A 15,843-nucleotide genomic window follows, 5' to 3' on the forward strand; every position below is an offset into this window, starting at 1 on the left:
CTGATCTTTAACCTTCACTCTAACCCTTTCTCCTCTTATCTCTCTCTCTGTGTCTCTCACTTCACCTGCCCCCTCTCTCTCTCTGTCTCTCACACTCTCTCTCTTTCTCTCTCTCTCTTACACACTCTCTCCCTTTCTCTCTCTCTCTCTCTCACTCTCTCCCTTTCTCTCTCTCTCTCTCCCTCTCTCTATCTCTCTCACTCTCTCTCTCACACTCTCTCCCTTTCTCTCTCTCTCTCTCTCTCTCTCTCTCTCTCTCACTCTCTTTCTCTCTCTCTCTCTCTCTCTCTCTCTCTCACACTCTCTCTCTCTTTCTCTCTCTCTCTTACACACTCTCTCCCTTTCTCTCTCTCTCTCTCTCACTCTCTCCCTTTCTCTCTCTCTCTCTCTCTCTCTCTCTCTCTCTCTCTCTCTCTCTCTCTCTCTCTCTCTCCCTCTCTCTATCTCTCTCACTCTCTCTCTCACACTCTCTCCCTTTCTCTCTCTCTCTCTCTCTCTCTCTCTCTCTCACTCTCTTTCTCTCTCTCTCTCTCTCTCTCACACTCTCTCTCTCTTTCTCTCTCTCTCTTACACACTCTCTCCCTTTCTCTCTCTCTCTCTCCCTCTCTCTATCTCTCTTACACTCTCTCTCTCACACTCTCTCTCACACTCTCTCCCTTTCTCTCTCTCTCTCTCTCTCTCTATCTCTCTCACTCTCTTTCTCTCTCTCCCTCTCTCTCTCTCACTCTCTTTCTCTCTCTCTCTCTCTCTCTCTCTCTCTCTCTCTCTCACTCTCTTTCTCTCTCTCCCTCTCTCTCTCTCTCTCTCTCTCTCTCTCTCTCTCTCTCTCTATCTCTCTCACTCTCTTTCTCTCTCTCCCTCTCTCTCTCTCTCTCTCTCCCTCTCTCCCTTTCTCTCTCTCTCACACTCTCTCCCTTTCTCTCTCTCTCTCTCTCTCTCTCTCTCTCTCTCTCTCCCTTTCTCTCTCTCTCACACTCTCTCCCTTTCTCTCTCTCTCTCTCTCTATCTCTCTCTCTCCCTTTCTCTCTCTCTCACACTCTCTCCCTTTCTCTCTCTCTCTCTCTCTCTCTCTCTCTCTCTCTCTCTCTCTCCCTTTCTCTCTCTCTCACACTCTCTCCCTTTCTCTCTCTCTCTCTCTCTCTTTCTCTCTCTCTCCCTCTCTCCCTCTCTGTCTATCTCTCTCTCTCTCTCACTCTCTTTCTCTCTCTCACACTCTCTCCCTTTCTCTCTCTCTCTTTGTCTCTCTCTTTCTCTCTCAGACTCTCTTTCTCTCTCTCTCTCTCTCTCTCTCTCTCTCTCTCTCTCACACACACACTCTCTCCCTTTCTCTCTCTCCCTCTCTCTCTCTCTCTCATCTTTGTCTTTCTCTATCTCACTGAATCTTTCTCTCCCTCATTTTTGTCTTTCTCTCTCTACTACCCTTTCTCTTTTTTCTCTCATCTTTCTCTTTCTCACTTGCTCTCTCTGTTTCTTTCTTTCTTTCTTTCTTTCTTTCTTTCTTTCTTTCTTTCTTTCTTTCTTTCTTTCTTTCTTTCTTTCTCTGTCTCTTTATTTTTCAGCTTTATTGTCCTCTCTCTCACTTCACCTCTCTCTCTATCTTTCTCTCACTCTCTCTCTTTCTCACTTGCTTATTCTCTCTCTCTCTTTCTCTCTCTCTGTCTCTCCCTCACTTGTTTGCCCCACCCCCCTCTCCACATTGTTCTCTTTCTCCCTCTCTCTTTATTTTTCTCTGTCACACTTTCACACCCCTAAATAGTCAGAGTGTGTGATTTGATCATGTGTAGAGCTGGTGACCTGTGTGTATGTGTGTGTGTGTGTGTGTGTGTGTGTGTGTGTGTGTGTGTGTGTGTGTGTGTGTGTGAAGGTGTGTGTGAGACAGTTTGACAGTGAGTACTGCAGCTGGGGAAGGGCCTGCAGGTGGCCCTGTGACAGCATGCGGTACATGTGTCTCCTCTCATCAGACAGGAGCCATCACACTCACACACACTCCCTGCTGGCACAGGACACCAGGTAGAATTAATGATGATGAATGTGACTAAATGCCGGTGTGGATGGGGCCCCTGCAGGACGAGTAGATGGATTACCCATTTGCTGAGGGCCTTCATACTATAAAAAGTTTTATAAACAGTTTATGCACTAAAAGAAAAAGAATTAAACCTGATTACAGAATAAAATGCAGCTTTAAGTTATTACTGTCACCTTGCTAAACTCATTAAATGCAATATTTCAATTAAATTAACTAAATAAAGAAACGTCCAGTTTTCTATCTCTCCATTAGAGTCAGTGGTGTTACTGGTGATCACTGGTGTTACTCATAAGAAAGACATTTTTAATGAACAGTGCGTTTTACTAAACGGCTGCTACAGAGCATCACACAGGGAACATCCACTAAAATATGGAATTTAATCCATTTGTATTCTGTTGTTTCACAGTGACCTCAGAATAAAGTCGGTCGCACCAGTGACGTCAGCTAAAAGCTTCATGTGAGATCATGAGCTGAATGAGAGAATCTCCGAGAGACACAGTGGACTCACCACCAGCTTTTCTTCATAGATCCTCAGAAAACGGGTTAAAGGAAGTCGAGTGACGTCATCGGTGTGACTTTTATTTCAAAATAAGAGGTTTTTTTGTTACGCAGTGACATCAGTGACACGACTCCTGTTGACCACAACTTTTATTATATATTTGATAATATTTACTTGGCTTTTGTTTTCTTTGTCATTTAAGTCATAGATTTCACAGTCATGTAGAGATTATTGAAGTTAAAATTTGCCGAAAAACGTTTTAACATTAAAATATTTAACATTAAAAGTTAATATAATGTAAAAATGATTGCTCTGTCACTAAAGAACACAGTCAGCTGAGATTTTCTCCACGAACTCAGTAAATAATTCATTCAGCGCTTCCACACGCCGTTTTAATTGCTGGTGACCAGTGTGACCTCTAAGAGACGGAGAAAATCTCTGGTTGTGGTCTTTAGTCTAGTGGCAGGCGTGATTATTGTGCAGCAAAGTAGGCCAAAATAGTTTCTGTGTAACTTTGAAAAAAGTCGCCAGGGCAGCGTGTTTATCAAATCATCATTAAACTGCGTGTTTACTCCAAGACTTTTATTTTGACTCCATCGACCCCGGGGCACCTCAAGGGCCCGATTTATCTCCTCTTCTCAGGCCTCTGAGGATCTCAAGGGCTGATTGATGGAAAGCATTGCAGCAGGATTTGTGTGAGGCGACATTAATCAAATGGTCTTGCCTGGCATTTACCCAACCCACCCACCCACCCACACACCACCCCCAAACAGATTGCTTTGAATGTTGTAAAGCTATTAACCCTTTACTGCCTACACAAGTGTCTAATTCTGCATTTTTAGCAGAAGTTCATTGAGGGTTCTTTGGTAAAGAGAACGGTTGTATGTAGAACCATTTCATGGATAAATGGTCCTTTGCATGGTAACATGGTTCTTCAGGTTGTGAACATGTATGTGGTTCTATATAGAACATTTTTGAAAATTGGTTTGTATAAGATTAAGTGATGCTTTTTTGATCCCACAAACGGGGAAATTCCACCTCCGCGTTTAACCCATCCGTGAAGTGAAACACCACATACACACTAGTGAACACACATACACACTAGTGAACACACACACACACTAGGGGGCAGTGAGCACACTTGCCCGGAGCGGTGGGCAGCCTTATCCACGGCGCCCGGGGAGCAATTGGGGGTTAGGTGTCTTGCTCAAGGGCACCTCAGTCATGGACTGCCGGCCCTGGGGATCGAACCGGCAACCTTAAAGTCACAGGGCCGGATCCCTAACCTCCAGCCCACGACTGCCCCCAAATATAGCACCATATCATTGCTGTCCAATGAAAAACAAGTATCTCCACAATATTAACTGTACAGGAGACGGCAAAAACACTGTTACCTTTCAATGTAAGTCAATGTAAAGAGATTTTGCTCCAAGGGCTTTTGAAGCATTTCTGTCGGTCTGTTCATCACAGCATTTGTACACATGTAAAGGACGGCTGGTGTGTTGAAGTGATGTAGGAAACTAAAAATCAAATAAAATGGACATACGTGGTTTCCGCTGGACAGCGACGATACGCTGTTGCTATGACGTCAAGCGTATAACAACAGAAGAACCCATTTTGGTGATTATATGCAGCATATGGTTCGAAATAGAACCATTTCCTTTACTAAATAACCCTTGACGGGGCATTTTAAGAGTGTACTTGATGTGATGTGTAAGGAACATGGTGTACAAAAGCTAAAAATGTGTGAATTTGTGTCTTGTTTATGTGACACATGGAGGGCTTGCTGTCATTTTGTCGTCGGTGACATGATAAAATAAGGACCTCTGGATCTAAGCTGGTTTCGCCTATGGGAAAAATGAATGCAGCTGTCATTGCTATCACTGTCATCACACCCTGTGGTAAACAACAATGCCCCGAAGTGGATGCATTTTGCCCTAAGGACATTTTCCCATTTTGGACCTGACGTCAAAACACTGAAAACCTCACCGAAATATCTGACACGGAATATCTATCGCAGTGGCAAGCTACGATTTGAGGAGCTGGTATTGTTATGTAAGAGTGCTGATGACACTTTGAGGAAAATGGTAGTAAACTGTGACTGCGGCAGCACCGCTCTTGTCACTAGGGTGGTACCCTCAAGGGTACATCTCAGTACCTTTAGTCAGAGAACACAACTGTACCATAAACCGCTGAAATGATATTTACTCAGTTGTACTGACTCCACACACCCCGTCTTTTTTTATTAATTAAATAAGTTTTATAATAAATAAATCGGACTCTATTAGACACTCCTACCTTGTCGGGTCCAGTCAGAGACGACAGCTGCTGCACAGTTTGTGTTGGTCATCCTCTAGTCCTTCATCGGTGGTCACGGGACGCTGTTGGCTGGACATTTTTGGTTGGTGGACTGTTCTCAGTCCAGCAGTGACACTGAGGTGTTTAAAAAACTCCAGCAGCACTGCTGTGTCTGATCCACTCAGACCAGCACAACACACACTAACACACCACCACGTCAGTGTTACTGCAGTGCTGAGAATGACCCACCACCCAAACAGTACCTGCTCTGTGAGGGTCCATGGGGGTCCTGACCACTGAAGAACAGGGTAACAGAGTATCAGAGAAACAGATGGACTACAGTCTGTAACTGTAGATCTACAGAGTGCAGCTATACAGTAAGTGGAGCTGATAAGATGGACAATGAGTGTAGAAACAAGGCCCTACTGATGAGATCCTGTATGAATAAAAATATTGTGTAGCCACGGCTTAGTAAGGTGTGGGAACTAGATCCTTAGTGAGATATGAAGTTGCTCTCATTATTTAAACTCATTATTAATAACAAATAATTGTTTCCATAGTGATATGACTATTGCGTCCAGCAATAATGGCAGTGTGGATCTTCTTTATACAGTGATCTAAAACAGAAACACAGAAAGCTCCATTTCCACATGCTGGTCCGTTTTACTATGACCAGTGTGGACACACATGCTGAATAACTACAGTGGGGCTGATTACTGAACTGAATGTATCATCGGACATGACGATAGACTTAAAATTAGTTGGGTCTGAAGGGGAAAGCAAACAGCCTCCGGTCGGAGCCGCCTGTCAGCACCTGTCCCTGCTGAGTGACAGAGTGTGACTGGGAAAGAGGTGGAGAGGCAGCGTGACGGACAGCAGAGAACTACCAGCGCAAAATCAAAGTGATCAATCTGAAAGTGAGACTGGAGGCTGAGGGCAGCAGGGGGAACGTGTTGAACTACAGCCGTGCAGGGAATTACAATATATACACTGTATTTCCAGAAGTTTTCACTCACCCATCCAAATCACTGAATTCTGGTGTTCCAGTCATTCCGTGGCCACAGGTGTATAAAGCCGAGCCCCTAGGCCTGCAGACTGCTTCTACAGACATTAGTGAAAGAATGGGTCACTCTCAGGAGCTCATGGCCACTCAATAGGATCTTGTTCCCATGCCTTGCTAAGTTGTGGCCACACGTTAGGATCTCATTCCCATGCCTTACTAAGTTACTTACTAAGCTTACTAAGGTGTGGAAACGAGCTCTTGCCTTACTAAGTTGTGGGCGTGAATTAGGATCTTGTTGCCATGCCTTACTAAATTGTGGCCCTGTATTAGAATCTTGTTCCTATGCCTTACTAATTTGTGGCCACACATTAGGATCTCATTCCCATGCCTTACTAAGTTGTGGCCATAGCTTGCTAAGGTGTGGAAATGAGCTCTTGCCTTAATAAGTTGTGGCCGTGAATTAGGATCTTGTTGCCATGCCTTACTAAATTGTGGCCATGTATTAGAATCTTGTTCCTGTGCCTTACTAATTTGTGGCCACACATTAGGATCTCGTTCCCATGCCTTACTAAGTTACTTACTAAGCTTACTAAGGTGTGGAAACGAGCTCTTGCCTTACTAATTTGTGGCCGTGAATTAGGATCTTGTTCCTATGCCTTACTAATTTGTGGCCACACATTAGGATCTCGTTCCCATGCCTTAGTCATGGCCACTCGTTATTTTTATTTATACAGGACTGATGCACAGTCTCTCTCTCTCTGCTCTCTCATTCTGGGCGTTATGCAAATGAACTGAGGGGTGACCAATCAGATCCCTGACGTGTGGTGTGGTAACTGACAGGGTGGGAGAGATTTTTTTGTCCACAATGCTAATTTGTGCTTCTGTGTTCTCCTACAGATCACAGCGAGGAGCTGCGCTTCTACCTGATCCACATGACTGAGGTGAGTTAACTCGACCACAGTTTAGTGTTTTTTGGTGTTTTCTTGCTCTGAATACACGTTGACAGTGGCGCTGGGGTGATTAGGCCTAGTCGGCTAGGCTCATCCAATTTTATCATTGGTCCACCCAAAATGACTAAACACTTAGGCCCAGTCTAAAACCCTCTGTTTTAGGGGCTCAGTGGGAGGGGCAAGGGGTGAAATGGGATTGGGCCTTAGGAGCCAGTAAACATGCTCCGTAAATATATGGCCTGTATTAGCAGCATGTAGAGATAACGTTGAAAAAGATGCGTCCTCTCTGTGTGATTGTGTGTTTGACCGTGTTAGTGACCTTTTGGCTTCGTGTTTGGACTACGTCTTTTGCCTTTCCCTTTTTGGTACATCTGCTGGTTGTTTTGACTCATGCTTTGACATTTTGGCCTGAACTCTGACTACTCTTTTGTGTTCTGTCCATTTTCGGCTTTGGTTGCTTGGTTTACTATTAAACCATCTCACCTCTCGTCTGCAAGCGTCTGGGTTCCTGTCACTTTGTAACAAGATGTTTCATTATTAAAAAATAACTGAGAAATCTGCAAGTTTTCACGGTGGATGAGCGTTTGAGGCTGCCTCAGATAAACTAATGAGAAAACTCAGCTCGGACTTTACGTCTACAAGTAGGACCAGCAAGGTAGGAGTGTCTAATAGAGTGGACAGTGAGTGGACCCAATGTTTAAAAACTCCAGCAGCACTGCTGTGTCTGATCCACTCGTACCAGCGCAACACACAGTAGCACACCACTCGTAAGTGATTCAGTGATGTCATTAATGTGAACGAGCCGGCGTCCTGAAATGACCCTCTTGAGCTCCTCCTACTCAGTGACGTCAGGTGACTGAATCACTGCATCATCAGCACAAACTAACGAGCAGAACGAGCTTCGCTGAGAAGATCATTAACTCTGATCAGCTCTCGGCTTCATTATTAGGCTGTGTTCACATTACCAGGCGGAAGTGACACTAATGTGACTCGGATCTGGTGTTTTCAGGGCTGTATGACACGCAAATCTAATGTTTCCAAATCTGACCTCAGCCACTTTCACGTGTGGTCCTAGATCGGATGCGTATCCGATTCGTGGCCATGCGACCTGAATGTGACGCTCAGATCGGAATTCATCTGCTTTTTTTCCACTGTGGCTGCGCCGTCATTCAGCGTTACCATGACAACAGCACCAAACAGACGTTACAGCCTGTAAACGGTGGAAAAGCAGCTCATCTCACCTTTTCCTCCTCCGTCTGGCTCTAATAATGAAGCTGAGAGCTGATCAGAGTTAATGATCTTCTCAGCGAAGCTCGTTCTGCTCGTTAGTTTGTGCTGATGATGCAGTGATTCAGTCACGTGACATTACTGAGGAGGATGAGCTCATGAGGGTCAGTTCAGGAGCCGGTTCATCACATTAATGACAGATTTATCACTTACCTAAACGAATGTGCACCATCATGTCAGGAGATCGGATTGGAGTGAAAAATCGGATTTGAGCAACGAGGCTCGTCATGTGAACTTCGAGCCAGACGAAGACAAAACGATGCCCATGAATTATGATCTGAGCGTCACATTAAGGTCACATGGCCAGGAACCAGACACGTATCTGATCTAGGACCACATCTGAAAATGGCTGAAGATCAGATTTGTGTCCACACAGCCCTGAAATCTTGCACATAAACTTAACGAATACCTGAATAGTGATTGCAGTGTTAGAGTACTTGTACCTCAGATGGTTCACCGAGAACGTGAACCTCCCTAATTGTTGTTGACCTTGTGCTTGCATTGTATTGTATGAGGGCAAATACAGTGTCTTCTTGTCTCGCCTGGACAGTAGTTGTGGCTTATTCTAACGGCCAGTTCTCCTCATGAAAGACTAAGTGATACGTGCCATCAAACCAGAGAAAGCGCTAAACTCTGTAGAGCTCAGGCAGATGCACCTGACCTGAAGTTCTTCTTTGATCTGCACTGTGCTATTAACACTGTACTACAGAAAGCACATGAAGGTTCCTTTAGTACTTGGTTTGCACTCTATTCAGACTAGGCTTTAATCTTGAATGTTAAACTCTGCCTCGACTCATGTTCCTCGGATTGTCCTTACTCAAGTCATTCCCTTCTTTGTTATTATGGCATTACATCATTTTTCTCATTTTTGTAAATGGGGAAGCATCACCTAATTAAATCCCAATGAATTTTTTAACAACTTCTCGTCTATTTTAAACACAGCAGACGGAGGCTTACGATACATGCCCCACAGCTACGGACGGGGGGAAAAAAAGGGAACAGAAATATGCAGCTTGTCCAATTAGTCCTTAAAATAGCGTGTGCGATGTGGGAGGCGTTGGAGTGTGTGCTGATCCCGTCTCACTCACTCATCACAACGGGCAGCGAGAGTGTAGCTGCTGTGTTCGCTGGGCTGCTGACACTAATCACTACAGGAAGTGACTCTGCAGGAGATGGACAGAGAGAGAGAGAGAGAGAGAGAGATAAAGATGATGGCATCCAGTGTGTTCGCTCCGTCACCCCTCGTCTGTCCATGTTTGGAATTTTACATTTGTTTATTTTCCCCTTGCAGTGGACGTCGTGTGCGTCATGGTGGTCCTGTGTTAACTTTCTGCTTCCAGCTTGTGTCACAACACCGTGCCTTTTCACGTGAATTTGGTCGCAGAAACTTGGGCTCACTTTTCTTGCATTCTTAGTTTGTTTCATTGTTTACAAAAAAGCCAATGAGGATAATCACTGGCCGTGTTTACATGCAAAGGTTTTTGCCAATCCGATTGACCACAATCGGATTACAGACTCAGACTGAGGTGTTTATGCCCAACAATCTGATGAAAATCTTCGTTTACATGCCCACTACGAGTAATCCGATGCAAAACATCGGATTACTTGTCACGTGAGGTCAATCACGTGAGGTCCAGTCGGCGTGAGATGAGTTTCCAGTTGGCACGCTTGAGTTTTTAATGGCTTTAAACTGATGTCAGGCTCACCTGTACTTATAAAGGAACACGTCGTGCTCTGAGACACATAAGCTGGACGTCCATCCCACCGCCGTCTTTTAAAGCTCAGAGTATAAACCTCGTCTCCTCTGCTGACCAGTTTCTGCTCCGCCGTGTTGACCGGTATAAACCTTTCACTGTGATGCACAGAACGTTCTTACACCTTCCGATCGGAGTGTAATCGGATTCAGGCGTTTACACGGTTGTTATTCTTCTATTTAATGGATTATTTAGAGGTGACCCACCTTGGTCAATCGGATAGAAAATGTATTCCGATTGGCCTCAATCAAGTCTATTCCGATCGATTGAGCTATTAGTCGGATTATTAACGGATTATCAGGCTGCATGTGAACGTGGCTACTGTGCAGGACCTGATGCATCTGGAGTGTTGCCAATGGCCAATTCCCAGACCAATTTCAGACGACAGTGCTAACGCATGGATCAGACACAGCAGCGCTGCTGGAGGGTTTAATCACGCACTCAGTGTCGCTGCTGGACTGAGAACAGTCCACCAAGCAAAAATATCCAGCCAACAGCGTCCTGTGACCACTGATGAAGATATAGAGAATGACCAATACAAGCCGAGTGGACACAGGTGTTAAAGACTTGAACTCTGAACGCACCACCAGCACATCAGTATTGCTGCAGTGCTGAGAATGATCCACCCTCAAACAGTACCTGCTCTGTGAGGGTCCATGGGGGTCCTGACCACTGAAGAACAGGGTAACAGAGTATCAGAGAAACAGATGGACTACAGTCTGTAACTGTAGAACTACAAAGACCAGCTATACAGTAAGTGGAGCTGATAAACTGGACAGAAACAAGGAGGTGGTCATGATGTCATGGCTGCTGGATGTGTGTATGTTACAGTGTCACCACATTGGCACAGAGAAAATGCTGAACCTCCACTTTAAAGATGAAAGTCTACGGCTGTTCAGTCTGTTCCAGTGTAACTAACTCAACACGTCAAGCTGAGCAGAGTCCATTAGCTTTACAGTCAGCTCGCTCACTTTGTTGTTTCTGAAAGTGACAAGGCCTCAGATGCTGCCTGACACATAGACCATTGAGAGATGGCGTGTGAGGACAGATCCCCATAGCTTGGCGTGGTGACAGAGGCAGGATTAAGTGAAATGTTTCTCTGAAGTCTGGGTGACAGCCCGTGTCATATATACCGCTCCGTTCCGGTTGCATTAAAATTGCAAAAAGCTATCTTTATTGCTCCGGCCTTCTGTTCGAGTGCCTGCTTGGATGTGTGCTTGATTGAGCTTGAGAGTCATTTTGCAACTGAAGACCATTCAACCAAATTGCGTTTAGAGAGCGTTATTAATTTTAAACACAGCAGGGAACTGGCCCTGTAACCGGAAGGTTGCTGGTTCGATCCCCAGCGCCGACAGTCCATGACTGAGCTGTCCTTGAGCAAGACGCCTAACCCCCAGTTAACCCCTAGGGGGTGGGGGTGGGATGAGGCTTTAGTGTCCCATTCAACACAATCAGTGCACTTTCCCTCAAAATCACACAAACAGGCCCTAAAACACATTTTGACAGATAACTAACAATAAATATGACAAATATGATTATAAAATGAATATTTAGTCTCCCCGTTTACATTGTTTTTGAGTATTAAAAGTATCTGATATTAAATATGCAACTTAATTTATGAATAAAAATAAAGCCTGTCTTGCTGTGTATCAGAGTTTTAGGACTTTTTGAATCCAAGAGGACAGAAAATCAATAAAAAACATGTTTGCCTTATGCTAATTGTTTATTTTTACTCATAATAACCAACAGAAGCATCAAAATGATTGCACTTTCAGCTCACAGACACTCCAGGCTAACAATTTCTGAAAAGACAATTACGACGGCACTTGTGTTCAAGATCTCTATAATTAAAAAAATACGAAATTTAGCAGGTGCCAGGTACGTTTTTCTTATTTTTTTGACCCAAATGTATAAAGACATCACATTTCGGTTACATTTACATGTCAAACAGTGGCTTATCTGAGTAGCCCAGGGTCTCTCGTAAATAATAACATGTGGCATGTGTGACTTTTACATGTAAATATGTAATTGAAATTGTAATTGACCCAAAAATACCAAAAATAAATAAATAAAAAATCCCCCAAAATTGTAGAGTTCCAAGGGTTAAACAAGGTTTATTTTGCCTTAATGCGAAAGTTTGGTGTATTTGTTTGTTACGCAGATTGTTTTTGTGGGCAGAGTGTATTTAGGTCAGTTAATCAGGATGCAGTGTTTTGATGGAAAGACTTGGCACCCTGTCCAGATCTTCCTTTCTGTGCAGACAAGTGAGCTGTGGACGTGTGTGAGGATTTGGGAATTTGGCCAAAACATCACTCATTTCTCAGCTTTGGAAGTAGCTGGCTCTGAACGTTAGCCATTTAGCCCTCGCTTCAGATTCAGCCTCTTTGGCAGTGGCGCTGTGGTGGGCTTTGTTTGAAACGCAGTGGGGTAGTATGGGACAGTAGGCAGGGATGGTGGGGGGTAAAAGATGTTTGAAAATATGAGTCAGCTGTTCGGCACAAGCCTCCAAGAGCCCTGCGCTGGGCTGCCATCAGTAACAGCTTCTTGGGAGATTTCAGTTGGGGCAGTTTTCCAGTCCGGTTGAAGGTCAGAATGAAATTGAAATGGACAGTTCCGTTCATTTCCACACTGCAGACCTTGCAATTCAAGTTCCAAGTATTTGGATACTTTGTGACCTTGTATGTTTGTTTATAGTCCATCTGATTAGTCCCTTCAGGCCATGTCTCCGTTTTCTGGCTGGATCCCTGGTGAATGGAAAGTCTTGTGCAAATGTTCAGCAGAGAACACAGTTCTGCATATCGTCGCCATCCAATATAAAGTCAAGTATCTCCAAAATAGTAACTTTACAGGAGAGGGCAAAAACACTCTTACCTTTCAGTGAAAGTCAATGAAAAAAGATTTTGCTCCAAGTGATTTTAGAGCATTTCAATTGGTCCATGCATCATGAAATGTTTGGTGTAGTGTAGTGGTTAACACCTCTGCCTTCTACACTGCAGACTGGGGTTCAATCCCCCACCTGGGTAAGCACCCTACACTATACCAATAGAGTCCTTGGGCAAGACTCCCAACACCACCTTGGCCTTCCTGTGTAAAATGATCAAATTGTAAGTTGCTCTGGATAAGAGCGTCTGCTAAATGCTGTAAATGTAAATCTGCCAAATGCTGTAAATGTTTGCACAACATAAAGTACAACTGCTGTGTTGAAATGACGTAGAAAGCAACAATATTTTAATGCAAAATTACTGTTTATTGGCTGAATTGAACACACTGGAAAAATAAAACATAAACTTTGGTCTGTGCAAACAACATTTTCAGTTTTTTTCAAGTATGTTAAACTTATTTTCACTTGGAATATAAATAAGACGTGTGCTTTGCTGTAGGTAAACCTTTCCATACCACTGCGTTCATTTGTCTGTTGTGTATGTGATTGTTTTATTTTTGGTGGTTAGATCTTACAGAAAGGACTGTATTCTCACCAGCCACTTTAAAGGAAACCCCTCCCTTGTAGCTCCACTTTGCCAGTCTACAGATGGGCTGGAGTCTGTAATGGTTGACCTAGACAGTGGACTAATAATGTGGGCGGAGCTTATGAAGTGTCCAGAGTGTAGACGTACAAGGCAGGCGTTTCTAATAAAGTGAATAGTGAGTCTACGTGTTGAGTGATGTAATATGACTGCTTCCTTACTCACAGTCATCTGTGGAAAAGTGGTCTCCGACCTCCAGAGAGGCTGCGGCTGCTCTTCTGAGTGCTGCAAACGTGTTGCAGTGAGGGATGAGTCATGGGAGCTTTTCCGTACAACTCCGCTGAAGCTGTACAAACGTGTGGTCAGATGTTTTAAAGAGTGGTTAGAAAATGATATGAGACCAATCCTTAAAGCAATGCCTCGCTCAAACAAACAAACATAGCTGGTAGGTGTGTAACGATACTAATGTTTCCAGGTTTGACACAATTTTCAGTTCAGTTTATTTAATTTAAAGAATTTATTGAAAAATTCAGGCACCTTGAGAGTAAAAGCCCTTTTGAACAAGAGTGTGTGCAAAGCATACGCTCCACCCCCTGCCCAACGACTTTACTCTAGATGCCTAGTTTTGATCATTGACTGTTTCTTTCTATGAACAGTGGCACATAAGAGACTGGCATAGAGCCGGGTTTAGCTCTGTCCCAGATTCCTATGAGAAAAATCTTAGCAACGTCAATAACAATAAGCTGCTCTAAAAAAAAAAATGTAGTCTGGTGATTGGCTGTCTAATTTACAACCTGGACTGGTTGGACCCATGGATTCATTGTGTTGGAGTCAAATCCTAACCCTACCAGACCAGACTACATTTTTCAGCTGTCCAGTTTTGGTGAGGATGAGCCCACTGCAGCTTCAGCTGTCTGTTCTCGACTGACAGGGTTGTTGTAGCCCATCCGCCGTATGTTTCCACGCGTTGTGCATTGATGCTTTTTTGCTTTTTTCCTTTCTGTCATGCGACACAAGTCTGGCCATTCTCCGCTGACCTCTCTCATCAACAGCGTGTTTCCATCTGCAGAACTGCAACTGACTGGCTTTTTCTGAGTAATTCTAGAGGTGTGTTAAAAGCCCTGGAAATCAGCAGTTATAGCAACACTCAAACCCCCACTGACTGGTACCAGCTATCATGATCTGAACCTTACCTGAAATTGCTGGCCTGTATTCTCAGTGATTTTATGCACGGCAATCCTGCCACATGATTGGCTGGTTATATCATTGGATTAACGTCAGTCAGGTGTACTAATTAAGAATACCTAGTTGTAGGAAATATAAAGTAAATGTACTTAGTCAGTAAATACTAAATATTTTTCCTGCACCTCTGGTTTAAACCACACCCACTTTCAGTTTGTAATGGGCTGGTATCAATATCAAAACACTTTGAATGATATATGTGGCGGGGGGAGTTTGGGGGGGGAGGGGGGGTCACTAAATTCCTTCGGAACAGGGACCTGCAGCTAAAAACAGACAAAGGTCATTGTAACAGAGTAAATTCCTTGTGTAATTAGAAGCAGCAGTGCTTAATCGTGATGCTCTGAGAGAGGTGAGGAGAACTGGGAGAGTACCTCTGGATAAACCAATCAGGGGTTGTTGATCACTAAGCCTGCACCATTTCCTTTGTCCTCCTCAGGGGCATCAGCTAATGCACTTCATGTGCAATGGCTTACAATAGCTGTGTCAAGGACATTTATATTCAGCTAGATTTCAGTAAAACAGTACACACCAGTCCCTTTTGCACTCAGTGAGAAATCCTTAAATGCTTATTCTTGATGTCTGTTCACCTAACTGAAGACAGTAGATAGTGAGCTGTTCGTCCCTCGTAAATAATGTAGAAACCATTCACAATGCACAATGCATTACCATACATATATGTATATACACTATATTTCCAAAAGTGTTCACTCACCCATCCAAATCATTGAATTCAGGTGTTCCAATCATTTCAATGGCCACAGGTGTATAAAGCCGAGCCCCTAGGCCTGCAGACTGCTTCTACAGACATTAGTGAAAGAATGGGTCGCTCTCAGGAGCTCAGTGAATTCCAGCATGGTACCGTGATCGGACGCCACCTGTGCAGTCGTGAAATTTCCTCACTACTAAATATTCCACAGTCGACTGTCAGTAGGATTATAACAAAGTGGAAGCGATTGGGAACGACAGCAACTCAGCCACGAAGTGGTCGGCCACGTAAAATGACAGAGCGGGGTCAGCGGATGCTGAGGGGCATAGTGCGCAGAGGTCACCAACTTTCTGCAGAGTCCATCACTACAGACCTCCAAACTTCATGTGGCCTTCAGATTAGCTTTTTGCCATGAGAACGGTACTTGTCTGACTGCATTGTGAGTGTAAAGTTTGGTGGAGGGGGGATTATGGTATTTGCAGAATTTGCAGAAACATGTTTGTGCGACAGTGGAATGGATTTAGCCAGTAACAAGCCAGGTCTCACCACTTCAGGGAACCACTGAAGGTCTCACCACTATGCCATTTCTTCCCATTGTCTTACAATATTGCCTC

The 15,843-nt window shown here is 44.0% G+C and overlaps 1 protein-coding gene across 4 annotated transcripts in view; it reads left to right on the forward strand.

Moving 5' to 3' along the window:
* rgs3a (regulator of G protein signaling 3a) overlaps window positions 1-15,843 on the forward strand; it is a 318,323-nt gene that overhangs the window by 137,953 nt on the left and 164,527 nt on the right. For all 4 annotated transcript variants that reach the window (XM_017720342.2, XM_017720344.2, XM_017720343.2 and 1 more), the window contains one exon: window positions 6,724-6,767. In XM_017720342.2, coding sequence (XP_017575831.2) covers window positions 6,724-6,767 — 44 coding nt within the window. The remainder of the gene's footprint in view (window positions 1-6,723; window positions 6,768-15,843) is intronic.

The sequence above is a fragment of the Pygocentrus nattereri genome, chromosome 23 (assembly GCF_015220715.1).
Source record: "Pygocentrus nattereri isolate fPygNat1 chromosome 23, fPygNat1.pri, whole genome shotgun sequence".
Lineage (NCBI taxonomy): Eukaryota > Metazoa > Chordata > Actinopteri > Characiformes > Serrasalmidae > Pygocentrus > Pygocentrus nattereri.